We start from the raw sequence: 22,198 nt of genomic DNA on the forward strand, positions 1-22,198 counted from the left end.
CCCCGCCCCCTGCCGCCGGCAGGCGGCCGCGATCCGCGCACATATCAGCTGTTATCAACAGCGGACATGTGTGCCTGCTAGCCGCGGGTGGAATCGCTTCCACCCGCGGCCATTAACCCCTTACATTTCGCTGCCAAAATCTTGGCAGCGATATGTATATGGGCGCCACCATGACAGTCACTTACCCCGCCCCCACCGGAAGTCACGTGACATGATCGCGTGACTTTCGGCGGTTGTCATGATAGCACAGGGTCATGTGATGACGCCTGTAGCTAACATGACTCACTTCCTCTCAATGCCGGAATACAGCCGGCATTGAAAGTGAAGCAGCAAATCTGCAGTTCTCAGCTCTGTAGCTGAGATCTGCAGATAGTGCAGAGCGATCGGATTGCTGATCGCTATAGCCCCCTAGGGGGACTAGTAAAATAAAAAAAAAAAAGTAAAAAAAAAGTTTTAAAAAATTTAAAAAAACCTAAAAGTTCAAATCACCCCCCTTTCACCCCATTAAAAATTAAAGGGTTAAAAAAATAAAAAATACACACATATTTGGTATCGCCACGTTCAGAAATGCCCGATCTATCAAAATATAAAATCAATGAATCTGATAAGTAAACGGCGTAGCGGCAAAAAAATTCCAAACGCCAAAATTACGTTTTTTGGTCGCCGCAAATTTTGCGCAAAATGCAATAACAGGTGATTAAAACGTAACATCTGCGCAACAATGCTACCGTTAAAAACGTCAGGTCGAGACGCAAAAAATAAGCCATCACTGAGCCTCAGATCCTGAAAAATGAGAACGCTACGGGTTTTGGAAAATGGCGCAAAACATGCGCCACGTTTTTTGGACAAGCTTGTGAATTTTTTTTAACCCCTTAGATATAAGTAAACCTATACATGTTTGGTGTTTACAAACTCGCACCGACCTGAGGCATCACATAGATACCTCAGTTTTACCATATAGTGAACACAGTGAATAAAATATCTCAAAAACTATTGTACGATCACACTTTTTTTGCAATTTTTCCGCACTTGGAATTTTTTTGCCGTTTTCCAGTACACTATATGGTAAAACTTATGGTTTCATTTAAAAGTACAACTTGTCCCGCAAAAAACAAGCCCTCATATGGCAAGATTGATGGAAAAATAAAAAAGTTACGCCTCTCGGAAGAAGGGGAGCAAAAAACAAAAACGCAAAAACGGAAAGTGCCCGGGGGCTGAAGGGGTTAATGACATTGGCTGTATGTTTGGCGTAATTGTTCTGCTGCATATTTGGAGCTAATCAGACACCTTCCTGATGGTGTTGCATGATGGATAAGTATTTGCCTGTATTTCTCAGCATTGAGGACAACAACAAATGGCAACATTGAGTGCGGAAGATGCAGTGGTTGGCCAAGGAAACAGTGCAGCAAATCAGCAAATGAAAGACACAACGGCCCAGATTTATCGAAGTGGTTGTGCTAGAATTCTGTTGTAAATCTCTGAAAAAGTTTTTGCACAAAGCAGTTGCAACAAAATGTTGCGGCTTTTAGCATTTTCATGACAATTTTGCCCAGTGCCACCAAAATGGGCGGAGCTGGGGTGGGATGGGGAGATGATGCCATAGGTCATCTAATCCAGGGTTCCCCAACACCAGTCATCAAGGTCCACCAACAGTGCATGTTTTCAGGATTTCCTTAGAATTGCACGGGCGTTGTTATCATCACCTGTGCAGGTGGTAATTTAATCGCCTGCGCAATACTAAGGAAATCCTGAAAACATGCACTGTTGGAGGACCTTGATGACTGGAGTTGGGAAACCCTGGTCTTGTTGAATATCGTCTGTCTTGATGAACTGGGGTTATTATGCTTACTTCCCATGAGATGGCCAGCAGTGCCATCAGCTCAGAACTGGCAGCAACCAGTGGTGGGTTGCTAAATGTCCAGAAATTCCAAAACCATCCGTAAAAATAGGGCATTTTTCTGCCCTGTCCATAAAAAATGAAAATGTCCATGATTTTTTGAAGCTGAAGAAACTCATACAGTTAATTTTGAGTGTAATTATCAGCATTTTACAGTGAATGCAGATGATGTCAATTATCATAATGATTTATTATGGTTTACCAATGTGTCTGTAATAAATATAGTTCATCTGAGATTTTTTTTGTTCAGCTTTACAGAAAAAGTAAAAAATCTAATTTGCAGTTCTGCACAGTTGTACCCATTAACTGTTCTGAGAAGTCTAACCAAAGGTAATTTTCATCTAAAATTGCAACCAAAAACCATATCTTGGACATAGAGCAAAGCCAAGTGAATCAACAATCCACAAAAATGTAGGAACTGGGGAGCAGAAATATGGCATCTGATGCTTTGGACTAGAACTGATCGAACGCCCAAAAATCCGGCTCTGGAATCCGGAGCCCATATAAGTCAATGGGGACCGGAATCCGGAGATTAAAAACGTTTGTGGAGGGGGTAGGGGGGTAGGAGCGAGCGCGGTGTACTCACCGAGGCACTGTCATGGTAGCACACTCTTTCCGGGTCACGCTTTTACCCTATGGAGCCGACAATTCAATATTCATTGTTTTGCCCGCCCACCGACGCATGTAATTGGTTGCAGCTAGACGCACCCCCACCGTGAGTGGTGGCGTGTCAGCTGACTGCAACCAATCACAGGTGCCAGGATGGCCGGTGGGCAGGGAAAGCAGTGCCAGTGTGTGTGGGTCAGTATCTTGGTAAAAAATAAACAATCGGCAGCACAGATATAGCTCGCAGCTGCAGCCCCAGCTGTCGGGCTTTATCTGTGCTGTGTATCCAGTCACACGTGCGAGGCTTTGCCAGGTTATGCCATTGCAGACTCGTGCGAGTCCCTCGCATGTGTGATTCCGGTCTAAGAGAAACCGCATGCTGCGTTTATTTATTTAAATAATTAAAAAAAAACGACGTGCGGTTCCCCCTAATTTTCATCCTCAGCCAAGATAACGCTGGCTGGGGCTGGTATTCCAACCCGCAGCCGCCCGGTATTGCCGCATCTATTAGATGTGACAATCCTGGTGCGATACCGGCTCTTCCCGGTGGCCTGGTGTGGTGCCAATCAGGGTAATGAGAGGTTAGTAGCAGCGCAGAGCTACTACTAAACCCTAGGTTTGTGATGGCACAGGCGTCTATCAGATACCTACATCACAAACCTGCAAGTGAATGTAAATAAACAGAGACACAGAAAAATCCTTTATTTGGAATAAAATACAAGCACCCACTCCTTCACCACTTTATTAACCCCCAACACACCCCTCCAGGTCCGACGTAATCCACACGAGGTCCCACGCCAGTTCAGCTCTGCTACATCTGAATATCACAGAGAGGCCATAGAGCACGACCGCTCTCTGTCAGCTCCAGAGAATGAATGAGCTGCGCAATGAGCGGTGACGTCACTCAGGTCATTTGCGGTCACAGCTGGAGGTTCCCACGGTCCTTCACCTGTGATCGCAGGTAACCTGACCTCAGCTGGAGATCACTGAGTTCACAGACCTGCATGTCCTAGCAGAAAAATCGCAGTTTTTTTGGCCAAGAGATGCAGATTGTGTGCTGAAATTTTTACACCATATTCCTGCATCCAATCTACACCTCCTGGCAAAAAAAACACGATGTTTTGACGCTTTTGATTTGCTGCAGTTTTTGCCACGTTTTTTTGCCAGGTGGTGCACATTTGGTGCTGAAATCGTCTGCACCAGACGTCAGCACCAGAACACCAAATTTGCTATTTTTTTTTTTACTTGGAGGTGTTGATTGGGTGCCGGAATATGGTGTAAAAATGTAATAATCACCAAATTTACATCCCTTGGTCCAAAAATTAAAAAGAAACAAAAAACGTTTAGACACTGTTTTGTGCCCCAGTTCTGTGCTTATCTTGGCTGTTTATCAAAAGAGGAACCGCATGCGGCTTTTCTTTTGTTACATAATTAAAAAATAAAAAAACACGTGCGGTCCCCCACAATTTTCATCCCCAGCCATAATAACACCGACTGGGGGCTGGTATATTCTCAGCCCTCAGCCGCCCGGTATTGCCGCATCTATTAGATGTGACAGTCCCGGTATGATGCGAGTTCCCGGTGGCATGATGCGGTGCCGGTCGGGCTAATAGCAGGGGTTAATAGCGGCGCACAGCTGCTACTAAACCCTAGGTTTGTGATGGCACAGGCGTCTATCAGATACCTGCATCACAACCTGTAAGTGAATGTAAATAAACACAGACACAGAGAAAAATCCTTTATTTGAAATAAAGTATAAAACGCGACCTCTTACACCACTTTATTAACCCCCAACATCTTGCAGCTCCGGCGTAATCCACACGACGTCCCATGACAACACATCCAGCTCTGCTACATCTCAGTGCGAGCAGCCATAGAGAAGACTGCCAGCTCTGAGTGTAGCCTATTACTGAGCTGCGATAAGCGATGACTGTAGCAGAGACTGTAACAGGCTGGGGGCGCATCAGCCTGGAACCAATCACAGATGAGAGGACAGGCGGTGGGCGGGGAAAACACGGGAAGCTGTATATACGCGATGGACAGTAGAGGAAGTGAATGCACGACCCGGAAGCAGTGTGCCGCCATGACACCGAGTCTTGAAACTCTCATTTATTTCTTGTTTTGTTTATTTTTATTAATAGCGAAATCCGGATCATGCACCCGGAATCCATCGCCCGCGTCCGGCACACAGATAGCGCTGAAACCACACGGATCCGGGCTTTTACAGTCCGGATCCGCTCAGCCCTACTCTGGACTACTGTTTCAAAATTTGAAATATTCCTCTGTGAAAAAAAGTCAGTTTGCTTACCATAGCGCTTGAGTGCGGTACAATAATGAGTGTCTGCAGGCAACAGTGAAGCATGGTGGAGGGTCCTTGTATGTTTGGGGCTACATTTTAGCAAATGGAGTTGAGACTTTGCATAGGAATACTGGTGTCCTCAATGCAGGCATAAAGAATGATATACGATTAGGGAGGTATATAAGTGGCTCCAAATGTACTGTGCAGCAATGTGTGTGACATCATTCATGGTTGGAAATACTCCCAATTTTCCATTTATTTTATTTTTTCATTTTTGTGATTTCCTCCCCTTCTTCCAAGACCTATAACTTTTTTATTTTCCATTCACATAGCCATATGAAGGCTTGTTTTTTGTGGGACAAGTTGTTATTTTGAATGAAATACCGTATTTTTCGCTTTATAAGACGCACTTTTCCTCCCAAAAATTTGAGAGGAAAATGGGGGGTGCGTCTTATAAAGCGGTTCCTGGGGGGGTCCTGTCTGAGGCGATCGGGCGGCCAGGTGCCTGTGGCTGCATGCAAGCGGCCGGGTACCTGTGCTTGCGTGCGGTGGCAGCCGGGTACCCGTGGATGTGTGCGGGCGGCAGCCGGGAGCTGTATGGGGTCGGCAGCCGGGTACCTGTGCTTGCATGCGGTGGAAGCCGGGTACCCATGGCTGTGTGCGGGCGGCAGCCGGGTGCTGTGTTCGAGCGGCAGTCGGGTGCCCGTCCATGTGTGAATCACACAGGCACCCAGGTGCCGCCCGCGCACAGCCATGGGTACCCGGCTGCCACCGCACGCAAGCACACGTACCCGGCGGCTTGTACCCAGGGTGGGTGGGCAGCCTGCTGGCTGCCACTCTGTGCATGCGGGGCGGGCGGCTGTGCAGCATGTTACCAGTTGTCCGCGGTCCCACTTTCAAATGATGGCACCGGTGGAGCTCTTGGATGAGAGCTCCATCTGCGCATGCGTCGCTCCGGGCGCCATTACTTGAATCGGAACCGCGGACACACTGGGAAAACACCGCATCCGTCTGCTCCACCACTGAGCAGTCCCCGCCCCTGCCACCACTGAGCAGTCCCCGCCGCTGCCACCACTGAGCAGTCGCCGCCGCCGCTGCCACCATTGAGCAGTCGCCGCCGCTCCCACCACTGAGCCGTCGCCGCCGCCGCTGCCACCACTGAACCGGGACCGCGGACACTCACTGCACCGGCCTGCTGCACGGCTCACCCGCCACGGCTGCTGCCGCCACCACGGACCCCACGGCTCCTGCCACCGCGGATGCCACCGCTCCTGCAACCACGGACGCCACGGCACCTGCAACCACGGACCCTGTTGCCACTGACCCGCCGCGCCTGCCAGCACAACCTGTGCCTCCTGTGACCCCGCTTCACCACCACTGCTGCCCCCCTCCGGTAAGAGAACACCGGAGTATAAGACGGACCCCATTTTTCTTTTTTTTACCTTTTTTTTATGTCTAAGTTTGAGGTGCGTCTTATATTCCGGTGCGTCTTATAAAGCAAAAAATACGGTAATTCATTTTACCACATAGTGTATTGGAAAACAGGAAAAAAAATCCAAGTGCATTGAAATTCCAAAATCCACAATGTTGTTTTTTTTTATTTACCATGTTAACTGACGTCACATGAGGATTACTCAGGTCAGTATGAGTATGCAGATTGCAGTACGCACATGTATAGTTGTTTTTTTTATTTAAGTGGTGAAAAAATGTCTGAAATTTGTAAAGAAAAATTATTTGCTTTTGTTGCCATTTTCCAAAACCTGTTATATTTTCATTTTTTCGGATATGGGGCTATATGAGAGTTTATTTCTTGCACTTTGAGCTTACATTTTTACTGATATCATTTTGAGGCACGTACAAAGGTTTGAATGCTTTTTATTGCATTCTATTTCAATGTTGCAAAAAAAAAACGCAATTTTGGCTTTTTGATTTTTTTTTCGTTACGCTGTTAAACAATCAGATCAATTTTACTTTATTTTTTTATAGATGAGACTTTTACAAGTGCAGCAATACCAAATATTTGTATTTTTAATGTGTTTTTTAATTGTTTTAATGCTTTTATCAATGTAGCTCCTGCTGTAGACCCTGGGGGCCACCAAGGGAGTGGGGCCCTGGACAATTGCTCAGTTTAGCCCCCCCTTAACGCAAGCCCTGCATGTAACATATAACATTCTATCATTTGCTATTAACTAAAAACTGTCACTTTTTTAGTAACATAGAGCAGTATGTCCTGAATTTTACGAATACAAATATATCCCAAGTTACACTTGTATTTTCTATGATAACTATGTTTATTAGTGTTACTTTAATTAGCTAATTAAAATGTTTATAACACCTCTATATACAAGTGCTTCTCAAAAAATTAGAATATCATCAAAAAGTTAATTTATTTCAGTAATTTAATACAAAAAGGGAAACACATAAATTATATAGAGTCATTACACACAGAGATCTATTTCAAGTGTTTATTTCTGTTAATGTTGATGATTATGGCTTAGATAATCATTGGTAATTATTTTAATTTTCTGAGATAATGACTTCTGGGTTTTCATTGGCTGTAAGCCATAATGATCAACGTTAACAGAAATAAACACTTGAAATAGATCACAGTTTGTAATCTAATATATAAAGCTGAGTGTATGTATGTGTGTGTGTGTATGTGTGTGTGTGTGTGTGTGTGTGTGTGTGTGTGTGTGTGTGTGTGTGTGTGTGTGTGTATGTATGTATGTATGGCCGCTAAAGGAATTTGCACCGTCACATTTACAATCATGAAATTTTGCATAGACGCCCCATGTGACCCAGGGAACGTCGTAGACTATGTTTTGACAGGAAAATTTAACCCTGCGCTTACAGTTACTCTCCAAAAAGCTGCCGTCATTAAACTGAATGGAGGTGGGAGCTACAGGTTATTAATGACAACTGTCAGTGCTTGTTATAGGAACAAAATAAACTGTTAGTATAAGAAGCTTATGTGTGAGGTAATAAGATGTCGGTGGGGAGACTGATAAAAAGCGACAGAGAGAAACAGAAAAAGAACTGGAAAGAGACAGAACTGGAAAGAGGCAGACCTGGAAAGAGAGAGACCAGGCAAAGAGACAGCCTTGGAAAGAGACAGCCCTGGAAAGAGACAGCCCTGGAAAGAGACAGATGGGAAAAGACAGCCCTGGAAAGAGACAGCCCTGGAAAGAGACAGACGGGGAAAGAGACAGACGGGGAAAGAGACAGACAGGGAAAGAGACAGACAGGCAAAGAGACAGCCCTGGAAAAAGACAGCCCTGAAAAGAGACAGCCCTGAAAAGAGACAGCCCTGGAAAGAGACAGCCGGGCAAAGAGACAGCCGGGCAAAGAGACAGACCTGGAAAGAGACAGATGGAGAAAAAGACACCCGGGCAAAGAGACAGACCTGGAAAGAGACAGACGGGGAAACAGACAGACCTGGAAAGAGACAGCCAGGCAAAGAGACAGACCTAGAAAGAGTCAGCCGGATAAAGAGACAGACCTGGAAAGAGACAGATGGGGAAAGAGACAGACCTGGAAAGAGACAGATGGGGAAAGAGACAGACCTAGAAAGAGACAGCCGGATAAAGAGACAGACCTGGAAAGAGACAGATGGGGAAAGAGACACCCCTGGAAAGAAACACCCCTGAAAAGAGACACCCCTGGAAAGAGACACCCCTGGAAAGAGACACCCCTGGAAAGAGACAGCCGGGGCAGAGAGACAGACCTGGAGAGAGACAGACCTGGAGAGAGACAGACCTGGAAAGAGACAGATGGGGAAAGAGACAGACGGGGAGAGAGACAGACACACACATAGAGACAGACACAGAGATAGAGAGAGACAGACAGATGGACTGAGACATATACAGACAGAGAGATAGAAACAGACAGACAGAGACATAGACACAGACAGACAAAGAAAGACACAGAGAGACAGACAGACTGCGACACACAGACAGAGACTGGGAGAGAGACAGACAGAGAGACAGTTACTATCCCGAGCAACGCCCCGGTACTACAGCTAGTGACTCTATTTAATATATGTTTCCCTTTATTGAGATGTACTTGTATGTTTTCCCTTCACCATTTGTATGGTTTGAGAAAGACTGTGACATTTTGAGCCAAAACGTTGCATAGGTTGATTAAAATCTTACTTTGGACTCCTGCCAGTATTTATTTATTTTTTATTTTTTTTTTTTAGTTTTTTGTATACAAGAGGTTCTGGTGCCAATTTTAAGGGCTTTGCACCCATTCCTGCATGGAAAAGTTCTTTCATTTTTCTATTTCTGAGTTTTACAAATACCACCCATAAAAAGTAACAGTATGATACTTAATCCATTGGTTTAAAAAATTCCATAAGTCTTGACGTCAATGATCTCTGCTAGTGATATCCAATTGTGTTGCTGTGTTCTACTGAAAGATTTTACTACCTCTATCTAGCTTCCATCGTTACGTGTCCTACTCGGGCTCAGTCTCCACCTGTTTGTTAATTTTATTTCCCTTTAATGCAAAATGAGTACGGTAATTTTTTTTCATCTAACCAGATTTTACAACATGCTTCATATCACTTATGTTGTGATTAATCATTGGAAGAGCCTTTTCTCCCTCTATAGGGTCCGGATCTCTCTCTTACTAGTTTTTCATAGGGAATAGTGCCAATGTATGGATACTAGCAGATTTGAAAAACATGTAAAGGTAAAATGTTATGTCTTTTATAATTACTAATAAATTTGTGTGAGGCTACAGTCATAAACTTGAAATTGTAGTGTGGTACATCATTGCACTATGCCCACATTTATTTGGCCCATAGTAAAAAATTATCAAAATGAATGAAAAGGCTTATTAATTTCGAAGTAATGAAATTGCCTGTTTTCTTTTTTGTTTTGCTTTTTTTTTTACACAGGATGGTACAATCGCTTGTATATAAACTTCACATTGAGAAGGCACATCTTTTTTTTCCTTCTACAAACCTATTTTCCGGCGACTCTAATGGTCATGCTTTCCTGGGTCTCTTTCTGGATAGATCGCAGAGCAGTTCCTGCCAGAGTTCCACTGGGTAACACTGAATCTTTTCATTCTATAGCTTACAAATAATGTCACCTGGCCTCTTCCTCCAGTGAACACTGGTAGCCATCATCATGGATTGCAACAAACAATTGGCCACAGCCCAACAGAGTCCATGGGCTCTGACCGGGATTTGAACCCACAGCCTCTTGCACCCCAAGTGAGGAGCCTACCACTAAATCAATGTGCCCACATTGGTCTAGTAGTAGGCTTCTCGCTTGGTGTGCAAGAGGTTGTGGGTTCAAATCCTGGTCAGAGCCCATGATCTGCTTGTCTGTGGCCAATTGTTTGTTCTAATCCTCAATAATGGCTACCACTGTCCATTGGAGGAAGAGGCCAGGTGACATCTTTTAACTTACAAATGGTCATTGTAGATCATTGTATTTTGTGAACTTAACAAATGTTTGCATTGTATACTTTCTATAGGTATAACCACAGTGCTGACTATGTCCACCATCATTACCGGAGTCAATGCCTCTATGCCTCGCGTGTCGTACATCAAAGCTGTGGATATTTACTTGTGGGTCAGTTTTGTGTTTGTCTTTCTATCGGTGCTGGAGTATGCCGCAGTGAATTACCTGACCACAGTGCAAGAGCGGAAAGAAAGGAAACTAAGGGAAAAGGTAATCTGAGGACTGGTATCAGAAACTGACAACAAATCATAATGTAGATAATGACGGTGATATTAAAAAAGTAGTGCAAAGTAAAGTTGAAAAAATTTCTCCGTAGAGAACAGTCAGATCATGGTTTTGGAGCTCAACAGTCCTCAAAAATATTTTAAAGGGTATTTCTCAAATTCTTTAACAGTAAAATTGCAAGAATAAGTATATTTGCAATTTACTTCTTATTAAAAATGCCCTCTGTATTTGTCGCATTGGTTACTGGCCACTGATGCAGTCTATCAGCAGTTGGCTGTCTCCTGGGCAAGGAGTACAGTGCTTTAAGCTATTGGCTAAAGATCCATCCAGCTTCAGTGTCACTGTGTTCCTCCAATGGTGCAGAGGCAAAGCTGCCTCTGCTTTCAGCATCTGAATATGTGTAGCGCCCCACGGGGCAGGTGGTTAACCTACTCGTTGCCGGGCAATTTCGGGTCAGGTCAGGTGTTGTCACGGGGTGGCCATGCCCAGTTCCATTGCCCCGAGGTGTACAGTAAATGGTGAGGGAAGCGGGGTATTGGGAAAAGTTTGTCGTGACACCATCTGTGGTATGCGGTCAGGGAGTAGCCGCCGCAGGTGTTATGGCAGCTGGTATGGTGTCGCTCCCCACAGGCCGAGCGGGCCCCGGATGGATGATAAGGGTTATAATGGCCGTTGGCGCCTAGGTGCTGGGTGGCGGGGCCGGTGAGTACGAGCCAGCTCAGTTTCTGCTAGTTCAGAGTGTAGTTTACTCACAACGTCAGCTGCCAGCCCGGTCACATTGGTCACTGCCGTGATGGGCTCAGGTCGATCTCGGATCCGCGGGAGGTCCGAACCGGTCCGGTAGTCTATGGACCCTTCCTCACTGCGCTTTAGTGCATGTCCCTGTGGCTTGAAGCACTTAGAATCACTTCCATAGTAGGTAGAGTACTCTTCCCTATGCCAGTAGCGGGGATCCCCTTGAGTCTGACCGTGATCGAGGCCCGGGAGTCCTATATCCCCCTTGGCTCTGGAAACTTGGGTGGTCGAAGAAGCGTGGAACTTCTCCGTCCGGCAGAATCTGGGGATGCAACGTGGAATTCCACCACCCTAAGGTGCTGCACCCTGCACAGTGCTGATCCCGGGGGAATGGACACGGTATCCTACTCAGCGACCATTAAACTCCTATGTCCCACAGGAGCTACCAGGAAACATGTCTGCTCACTGTCACTCCTGCTGGAGAACTCCCTAAATTAGTAAACTGAATGTGTGACTCCTAACTCCCCCTGGTGGTCGCTCCTCCACCTACCTAGGTCCTAAGCTAGTGGATTGGGGCCCCTGTTGTGATGGCATCCTGTAAATGCCACACACTGTTGGAAACCCCTTTTATACCTGACCCTAGCCCAGTCCCCAGAGGGAAGGGGGCAACCCATGTGTTTATGTGGTTGTGGATGATGAAACTGGCACCAACCTCCTTTTGGATCCATAATCAGCACCACACACTAAGTGGGGTGCAGTACCCTGTGGTGACCTGAGCCTCAGGGGCGCCACATATGCACACTTTGGGGCAGCAGTGTAACCATGCACCTAAACCAAACTCACACTCAGTCAGGAGCCAGGAGAGCAGTGTATTTCTGAAAAGCAGTGTTGAGATAAATTCTATAAAAATATAGTCATTATCATCAGTTTTAGCAATAGCAATATGACTCAAAAATAATATGGGATTATTATTATTCTGAATTCATATCTAGAAATAGAGTATAGAACAAAAATAACACTAACTTTCAAATAGCGTACACCGAAATGGAGAAAACATGGCCATAATATGACCTCTTGTCACGAGAATAATCTTAGGATAGCGGGGGACGGGGCTCCTATGCTGTCCCTCACGCTAGGGGACCTTATTCTCAGGGTTACTCCTAATGGTGGAGATGCCTGAGTCCCATTCTTGGCTATGACCGTGACCAGTACTACTCTGATAACCCTCCTCCCATCAGGGAAGGATGGGGCAGTCATGTAGTGGAAAAAAGATAAAGATAGACTAGAGAAAACCAAACTCTGACAGACTGTACACACACAGTAATAGACAATGAAAGACTCTGGAGTAAAGCAAGAGCAGGAAGGTAACAACCAAAAGGTAACAAAGGTTAACTCCACATCTGCACTCAGCAACAAGTATAACAGTCATCAAATAATCTGGATCACAACATCTAAGAAGCTAGAGCTGGCATAGATGGAAGGATCTAGCCAGCATATATAGGAGGGGAGCAGATGTGATTGGCTTCCCCACAACATGTGATCAAAGGAGACTAATAAGCAGACTAGCAGAGATTTAACTCTTGCTAGCCTGCCTATGAATTACCACTCTGCAGGTCAAGGCCCAAGTATGCATGCATTGATCATAGAAACCACAGAAGTTATCTGGCAGAGTGTCAGAATCTGTAGTCTGAAGAGAACCCAACGCCACCATTACAGTCAGCGAAGTTTGTAAATATCTTTGTTTGACACCACTTTTGTATCTCACTGTAGTTATACTCACACATATGTTTGAACACATTTTTTTAATTTACTTGCATGTTGTATTAAACTTTGTAAAGAAATTGAAATAGCGTAGTAGATAAAGTTACTTTTACATCTAAATGAGAAAAAGTGCATCAGTGCCAAGTCAAAAACAACAGTTATACAAAATATTGCCAAGAATATATTGACACCTCACCATCACACTTAGCTCGTTGAACATCTTGTTCTAAGACTAAGGGACCTTTTATTCTATTTTGCAACTATGAAATCCTTCACAAAAGTTTACAGGGGATATGTGAAAATTTTGGGCCAACAAAGTTCTGGCTTCCAACTTATCTCAAAGACATTTCAATGGATTGGGTAATAGACTACTTCAGTTTCTCACACCAAACTCCCTAAACCAAGGGCCAATTTATCAAAACTTTTGCACCAAAATTCTGCAATAAAAGCTTTGAAAAGTTGCAAAATTTAGGCTCCACTTTAAGTTGCATCTAAACGTAGCTTTTTATCATCTTCACACGAATTTCTCCCAGAACAACAAAGTTGGCAAAGTTGAGGTGGGACGTGTGCAGCAGGGGTGAGACGTGAAGCATGAGCTCGACTATTTTATGACCGACTGTGGTGTTCCCTTCACCAGAAATCTCCCCCTAGGACTTGATTGGAGTGCGATTTCCGGTGTAGTGCACGGAGGCGCATGCCACTCGTCAGTTGCTCCAGAATCATGAAGAGGCGTACACTTCTTCACAAATTAGGAGAGTCTGACTACAGCATGCCCCCTTATAAAGACAGGCGTGAACAGTATCTGTCTTGATGAATTGGGCCCAACATCTTTAAGGCTTTTTCATTGTGTACTAAGGTGCATTAAAGGGAACCTGTCATGTAAAAGAACGCTATTATACTAAAGATATAGGGTTAGGCTGCAGGTTAATAGCATTCTGAATTATTACAATTTATACAATTCATTAAAAGATAGCAAATTAATAGTGAATTGTGCTTTTTCTGTTCAAAAACTGCAGCATATAATGCTATTTGGTCATGATATGAAAGCATATGACAAAATTAACAATTCTGTTATTTGATGTTTAATTTTTTTTAGTAGTGCTATATTCTCATTCTTTATTAGTAACTGGAGTTGAACAAAACAAGAACAGCATATTTTCTTTATGATTATTCAGCAAAATAGAGGAGTTGAGACAAATCCAAAATTACTATTATGGAAATGGATATCAATAACAAAGTTCTTTACAACTGCAGAACTCAGTGACTATTATGGGTGTGTCATGTTTGATAGACAAACTTGTGGTGTCCGACTGCAGACGGTCGCTGCGTTTGACTGTACAAACTGCTTCGTTATATTCTATGTATTCCTCTGTGAGGTGAATTGAGTTCTGTGTGTCTTTTCTGCTAGGGTTTACTCTTTCCCCTTTAGGACCCTGCTGAGATCTTTTCCTTTCAGCTGCTAATAATTATCCCTCACCCTCTGTGTCTTTATATACCTGCATTTCCCCTTGGTATGTTGCTGGTAATAGAGTTAAGTTTCTATACAGTCGTGATTGCAAGCAGTCAACTTGTAATCATCTTGAGAAACCTTTTTTTTATTTTGAGGTTCCTTTATTTGCTTTCACCTGTTTGTTTTCCCTGTGTGTTCTTTAGGACTTAGTGGGATTCATCAGCACTCATCTCACTGATTCATTACCTAGGGCCCAGTTCAGTCACCCAGGGCCAGGTATCCTGCTGGATGCATAGATTTTATCAGGGGTCACCATCTCCGCCTACCCTAGATATAGGGTTTCCCTCTTCCTTACCCTCCCTTTTCACCTCTCACTTTGTATTTCTCCATACGTAGCATGACAGTGACTCAGTGATTAGCGGGGCCATTTTGCAGTGGTGGGATATTAGGTTCAAATCCCACCAAGGACAATATCTGCAAGGAGTTTGTATGTTCTCCCAAGGGTATATGTAGGTGGGAGGGAAGGACTTGGGGGCACACTGGGCATTTGATCCTGATGTGGCCGGCAGGGGTGGGCCACCTGATATAACATTCTAAAGGGGGCTTTACACGCAACGACATCGCTAACGAGATGTCGTTGGGGTCACGGAATTCGTGACGCACATCCGGCCTCGTTAGCGACGTCTATGCGTGTGACACGTATGAGTGACCGCTAACGATCAAAAATACTCACCTAATCGTTGATCGTTGATACATCGTTCAAATCCCAAATATCGTTGATGGTGCTGGACGCAGGTTGCTCGTCGTTGTGGCAGCACATATCGCTACGTGTGACACCCCAGGAACGACGAACAACACCGTACCTGCGTCCTCCAGCAACGAGGTGGGCGTGACTTTCCTGCGGCTGCTCTCCGCCCCTCCGCTTCAATTGGACGCCTGCCGTGTGACGTCGCTGTGACGCCGCACGAACCGACCCCTTAGAAAAGAGTCTGTTCGCTGGCCACAGCGACGTCGTTAGGCAGGTAAGTATGTGTGACGGGTACTAGCGACATTGTGCACCACGGACAGCGATTTGCCCGTGACGCACAAACGACGGGGGCGGGTGCTTTCACGAGGACATCGCTAGCGATGTCGCTGCATGTAAAGCAGCCTTAAGGTGTTTCAGAGGTGGCTACAATTTGCCCCCTCCCCCACATCCCCGAGAGTTGGAATTTGGTCATTCTCAGAACTACCTGTCAAGCTGATGAGCTGAGAAAATGAGTGTCAAACCTTTCCCAGCTTTGACTTGTACTTGCATCTTTAAAGCGTGAGTACAATTGAAGCTCTGATAGCCAGCACTTCTGGGAAAGGATGTCACTCTCCTGCACCACATAGGCACAGTGGTCATCAGTAAGGTAAGTACTACAATAGAGCTGAAGCAACTGAAGATTTATTATAATGCAATTTATTGTGAGGAAACAGTATAGAGGGCAGAGGAGAAATTTAAGGAGTCAGCAGTATGGGGATGGAGGAAATATCTTTGTAAAAAGTATGAGGAGCAGAGGTTGGGGGTGAGTGTGAGAAAACCGTATTAGGAGCAGGGAAGAGGAGGAATGTGTGTTGAGACAGTATGGGGGAGGAATGCATGCAGAGATCATATGGGGAGAGGCATTAGGGGAGGAGTATGTGAGGAGACAGTATAAAGAGCGGGATGATAATATGTGAAGAAACAAGATGGAAAACTGAGCAATGTGTGAGGAAACAATATGGAGAGCGGGGAAATACTTTGTGAGGAGACAATATGGGGAGAAAAAGGAAAGAACGTATGAGGAGCAAGGGGAAGGGAAAAGTGTGAGGAAACAGTATGGGGAGTGGGAGGGAAGGAAATATGTGAGGCGACAATATGGGAAGCAGGGGGGAATATATAAGGAGATAGTAGGAGTGAGAAACATATGGTGGGGAAAAAGTACAAGGGGGCAGTAGAGTGAGTTGAGTGGAATGTGAAGAGACATTTTTGGGGAGAGAAGTATGAGCGGTCCATAGTATAGAGATTTGGTAGTGCTTGTGTCAGTATATAGAAGGGGCAGCATAAGGGGACGGTATGCCGAGAAGGAGGAGTGTGACACAGGAGCACAGTATAGAAACTGGGCTACTTAGGGGGAACACAGTGTGAATGTGAAGAGGAGACCTAATCAAGCTGACATCGCTCAGAGGTCTTTCAGGCGTCTTTACTGCCATCACTTCCAGTTCATTGTGATCCGCTAATCACGGTATTGATATCACTCTCCTGTGCCACATAGACCACTCAGAAGCGATTTTCAGGCTTTTTTCTATGTAGATTTTTTTACACATAAAAAAGCATGTTTTGGCAGGAAAAAAGCAGCTGAAAAAGCATGCATTTTTTTATTGTGCTTGCTCATTTTTTCACATTCATTTTCTCTTGCTTTTTGTTTAGTAATGGCAATCATGGGGGTTTAGGCGCTGTCACCCGCGATCGCCGGCAGGTCTCCGCCTGAAGTTACAGTTGGGACCTGGCTCTCACTGCCTGGAGTGGTACCCGCACCGCTTCTGGCAGTTTAACCCCCTGAATGCTGTGATCAATGTGATTGTAGTATTCAAGAGGCAGTGCGAGGAATCGCTTACCTCTCCCTGGTGATTGGGACCCTGTAATGCGATCACAGGGACCCGATCGTTGCCATGGCAACCCTGGGTCATCACCATGATAACCCCAGGTTACTGAGCTACGGAGAGCCTCACACACCATGCTATATATATACATGGTGTGTGAGGTGATCTGTATCGATATAATCGAACATAGTGATAAAGCACTGCAGTGGATTATAGAAACGCAGAACAGAAATAATTGATATGCTGCTTCTTTTTTTCTGCAACAAAATTTGCAAGGAAAAAAGAAGCAGCATGTGCACAGCAAGTCAGGATTCTTAGAAATTTTGCGTTTTTCCTTGCAGATTTTAATCAGTTCAGCAAGGAATGAAACATGCAAAAAAGCAACGTGTGCACACAGCCTCATGCTTATGGTCAAATGGCAACGAGCTTCTCTTCCTGCTTCTCTCAATTGAGCAGACCCTGTAATATTTTTCTGAGTATTGAGAGAATTATAAAGCGCAGCTCGTTGGTACGCTACTGTAAGCATACAAACTGTATCGGAGCAGTCACATGATGACTTCTCAAACCATTGTGCAGCATAGGGCACCAACATAAATTCTTGCCCTGAGAGCTGGAAAATGTAAATCCACCTATGTGTTTTCCCCACGTCTGGGTGGTTTTCCGCCTACACTCCAGACTTACTGATAGGAAATTTACAGTGCCTTATGAAAGTATTCGGCCCCTTGAATTTTTCAATCTTTTCTCACATTTCAGGCTTCAAACATAAAGATAAAAAAAATTAAATTTATGGTGAAGAATCATCAACAAGTGGGACACAATTGTGAAGCTTAACAAAATTTATTGCTTATTTTAAACTTTTATAAAAAATAATTAACTGAAAATTGGGGCGTGCAATATTATTCATCCCCTTTAAGTTAATACATTTTGCTGCGATTACAGCTGCAAGTCGCTTGGGGTATGTGTCTATCAGTTTTGCACATCGAGAGACTGAAATTCTTGCCCATTCTTCCTTTGCAAATAGCTGGAGCTGAGTGAGGTTGGATGGAGAGCGTTTGTGAACAGCAGTTTTTAGCTCTTTTCACATCTGCTCGATTGGATTCAGGTCTGCACTTTGACTTGGCCATTTTAACACCTGGATACGTGTATTTGTGAACCATTCCATTGTAGATTTTGCTTTATGTTTGGGATCATTGTCTTGTTGGAAGACAAATCTCCGTCCCAGTCTCAGGTCATTTGCAGACTCCAACAGGTTTTCTTCAAGAATGGTCCTGTATTTGGCTCCATCCATCTTCCCATCAATTTTAACAATCTTCCCTGTCCCTGCTGAAGAAAAGCAGGCCCAAACCATGATGCTGCCACCACCATGTTTGACTGTGGGGATGGTGTGTTCAGGCTGATGAGCTGTGTTGCTTTTACGCCAAACATATCGTTTGGCATTGTGCCCAAAAAGTTCAATTTTGGTTTCATCTGACCAGAGCACCTTCTTCCACATGCTTGGTGTGTCTCCCAGGTGGCTTGTGGCAAACTTTAAATGACACTTTTTATGGATATCTTTGAGAAATGGCTTTCTTCTTGACACTTTTCCATAAAGGCCAGATTTGTGCAGTGTACGACTGATTGTTGTCCTATGGACAGACTCTCCCACCTCAGCTGTAGATCTCTGCAGTTCTTCCAGAGTGATCATGGGCCTTTTGGCTGCATCACTGATCAGTCTTCTCCTTGTTTGACATGAAATTTTTGAGGGACGGCCGGGTCTTGGTAGATTTGCAGTGGTATGATGCTCCTTCCTTTTCAATATGATCGCTTGCACAGTGCTTCTTGAGATGTTTAAAGTTGTGGAAATCATTTGTAACCAAATCCGGATTTAAACTTCTCCACAACAGTATCACGAACCTGCCTGTTGTGTTCCTTGGTCTTCATGATACTCTCTGTGCTTTAAACAGAACACTGAGACTATCACAGCGCAGGTGCATTTATACGAAGACTTGATTACACACAGGTGACTTATATGTATCATCATCAGTCATTTAGGACAATATTGGATCATTCAGAGATCATCAATGAACTTCTGGAGTGAGTTTGCTGCATTGAAAGTAAAGTGGCCAAATAATATTGCATGCCCTAATTTTGAGTTTATTCGTTTTTTAAAAAAAAGTTTAAAATAAGCAATACATTTCGTTCAACTTCACAATTGTGTCCCACTTGTTGATTCTTCACCATAACATTAAAATGTTTTATCTTTATGTTTGAAGCCTGAAATGTGGGAAAAGATTGAAGAATTCAAGGGGGCGGGATAATTTCGAAAGGCACTGTAGATTGTGAGCCCCAATGTAGGAAATGATGTCTGTAAAGTGCCGGAAATTAATGGTGCTACCGTATATTTGCATGTAAAAATATATAAACACCCCCACCCAGTAGCAGTGCATGTTGACACTAGCCAGAAATTTTAAATATAATTAATACATAACATTAATATGTGAATGTTGAAAACCTTCTCAATTATGGACATTCATTTTTCTCTTAAGCTTCCATGTACATGTGGGGTACCGCAGCCACGGGTGATGATGGATAGCTACAGTGATGGTGAAGTAAACAATCTCGGTGGCTTTGTGTCTGAAAATGGTGAAAATGAAGATCGCATTATGGTACAACTAGCACTCAACACAGAGCGAAACTCAAACAGAAGGAAGAGCCAACGGCCCTCGTACGTCAGTATGCGCATTGACACACATGCGATTGACAAGTATTCGCGAATAGTTTTTCCTGCATCTTACATTCTATTCAATCTTATCTACTGGCTAATTTTCTCCTAGAAGCATCTGACTTGCCAATGAACTATGCCAGAGGACTATGGGCAGGAAACCCAGCAAGTATAAGTTTGGAAACATAACAGGCTCATTTTTTATATATTGTTATTCATTAATAAAATATTTCACTTTTGTTTTGTTTTAACACATCTGTACTGTATCTTGTGTCCATGCGACCAGACTTTTTTTTAATGTAAATTTACATGTTTAATTTTTTTCTATTTGTATTTGTTAGTTAATATACCAATATGAAGACACCTGTAGACGATCATATTTGTACAGTAGACACTTGTGTTAATATATTTCTGCGCCTACATACTTTGAATGTCTACCAGATTCTGCAATGGACTAGCACTGTAATGGTGTAACTACTGGTTTGGAGGGTGTGAGGGGGTTTACACAGTTTAATGATTAGCAGGCAACCATTACTGTTCTGGGTAAATCCTTTAATAAAGTTAAATTTATCCTACTTCATATATGTGTTTGTGTTATTGGACGGGGTAACATAAGTAAATTATGTTAAAGGGGTACCAACAAAACAAGATATAAATCATGAAAAGTTACACAGGATTGGTGCATCAAGAATTTACCATAAAACTTGAATTGAAAAATATGCACAGTAAAAGTTAAAAGATTGGACACATCTGTTCATGCAATAGTTCTCTTTATTCCTACTGGAATGTGCATATTGTAGATTCAGACTACAAGCAGCAAAACCACAAAGCAACACACATGGAAACGAAGAGTAAAGAAATATGTGTTGTATCTTTGATTCATCAAACCAGGAGAAAATTTGGTTCCAGCATCACATGTACATAAAACATAATTATTTATTAGATCACATTAAAATGCCATGGTGGCAAAGATATATCCAGATAAAAACTGCATTTTACGCGTTTCAAACCTAAGAGGTTCTTAATCATAGATGTCTATGATTAAGAACCTCTTAGGTTTGAAATGCATAAGACGCAGTTTTTATCTGGATATATCTTTGCCACCATGGCATTTTAATTGTGATCCAATAAAGAATTATGTTTTTATGCAGATATGATGCTGGAACCATTTTTTTCCCTTTTGTGAGTTTGCGCCACCAAACTAGGAGCCCATTCCTTTGCACCGTCCACATATGGAAGAAAGTCTGAATGTTTCATTATATGGTGTGAGCTGAAATTTTTTTTTCTTAGATTCATCAAAGTATTCTCCTTTTACTCTGACAGCTTTACACACTCTTGGCATTCCATCTTGCAGCTTTATCGGGTTCTCACCTCAAATGGTTTCTAATAAACAGATATGCCTCAAGTTAATTTATTGTAACAAAGGCCTTCAGAAAATGTTTGTAGAGGCAATGTTGGTAGACAGTTCCATATAATGCTGATCCCTATTTCAAAACTTTGTAAACTAAAATATGGCAAGAACCACTCAACTAAGTAAAGAGAAATGATAGCACATCTTTACTTTAAGATGAGAAGAGCAGTCAACCAGAAAATTGCCAGAACCTTGAAGGTATACTGAAGTGCAGTCATGGAAACCATGAATCGTTATAAGCAAACTAGCAGTCATGAGGCCTGCCCCAGTAAAGGAAGACCAAAAATTACCTCTGCTGCAAAGGATTAGTTCATCAGTGTTACCAGCCTCATAAACTGCAAATTGAAAGTACTTCAGAAAACAGCCCTTGTATTGGATGCACACACATCAAGTATAAGACACATCTCAACATCAACTATTTAGAGATGAGAAACAGGCTTTTATGTTCAATTTGCAGCAAAGAAACTACTACTGAGAACTGAAAACTAGATGAAGAGACTTGTTTGAGCCAAGCAACACCAGGACTGCACAATAGACAAGTGGTAATGTGCACTATGGTCTGATAAGTTAAAATCACAGATTATTTTTTTTTTTTACCAAATACAATGTCTTTTAAAAAGGTCAGAGGATGTTTTTTGCATGTGTGGTGCCCAGTGTGAAGCATGGAAGGGGAGGTGTTATGGTGTGGGGGTGCTTTGCTGGTGACATTACTGGCGAATTATTCCAAATTCAAGGCACACTTACATAGCGTAACTTCCATAGAATGTACAATTACATGACATCCCATCTGGTTTGCATGTAGTATGACCATTATTTGTGTTGCAATAGTTCGATGACCCCCAAATAACATTTCTGGGCTATGTGACCAAGATTGAGAAGGATGGAATGCTGGATGAATTGAACAGAGTAAAGGCAACGTGCTCAGTGCCTTCAAGGCTCTTCCAAAGCCATTTCAGGTAACTAAATGATGAAGCTGCTTGACAAAATATCATTGATTTAAGTTGTCATCAAGTTAAAAAGGGGGTATTTGAG

The 22,198-nt window shown here is 43.4% G+C and overlaps 1 protein-coding gene across 1 annotated transcript in view; it reads left to right on the plus strand.

The window, feature by feature from the left end:
* The window catches only part of LOC142295294 (gamma-aminobutyric acid receptor subunit rho-1-like), a 321,792-nt gene extending 301,506 nt beyond the window's left edge, over window positions 1–20,286 (plus strand). Inside the window, exons 8-10 of the mRNA XM_075338408.1 lie at window positions 9,703–9,855; window positions 10,290–10,486; window positions 19,580–20,286. Of these exons, the coding sequence (XP_075194523.1) occupies window positions 9,703–9,855; window positions 10,290–10,486; window positions 19,580–19,867 (638 nt within the window). The 3' untranslated portion in view covers window positions 19,868–20,286. The remainder of the gene's footprint in view (window positions 1–9,702; window positions 9,856–10,289; window positions 10,487–19,579) is intronic.
* The last annotated feature ends 1,912 nt before the right edge of the window (window positions 20,287–22,198 follow it).

The sequence above is a fragment of the Anomaloglossus baeobatrachus genome, chromosome 3 (genome assembly GCF_048569485.1).
Source record: "Anomaloglossus baeobatrachus isolate aAnoBae1 chromosome 3, aAnoBae1.hap1, whole genome shotgun sequence".
NCBI classification, from domain to species: Eukaryota; Metazoa; Chordata; class Amphibia; order Anura; family Aromobatidae; genus Anomaloglossus; species Anomaloglossus baeobatrachus.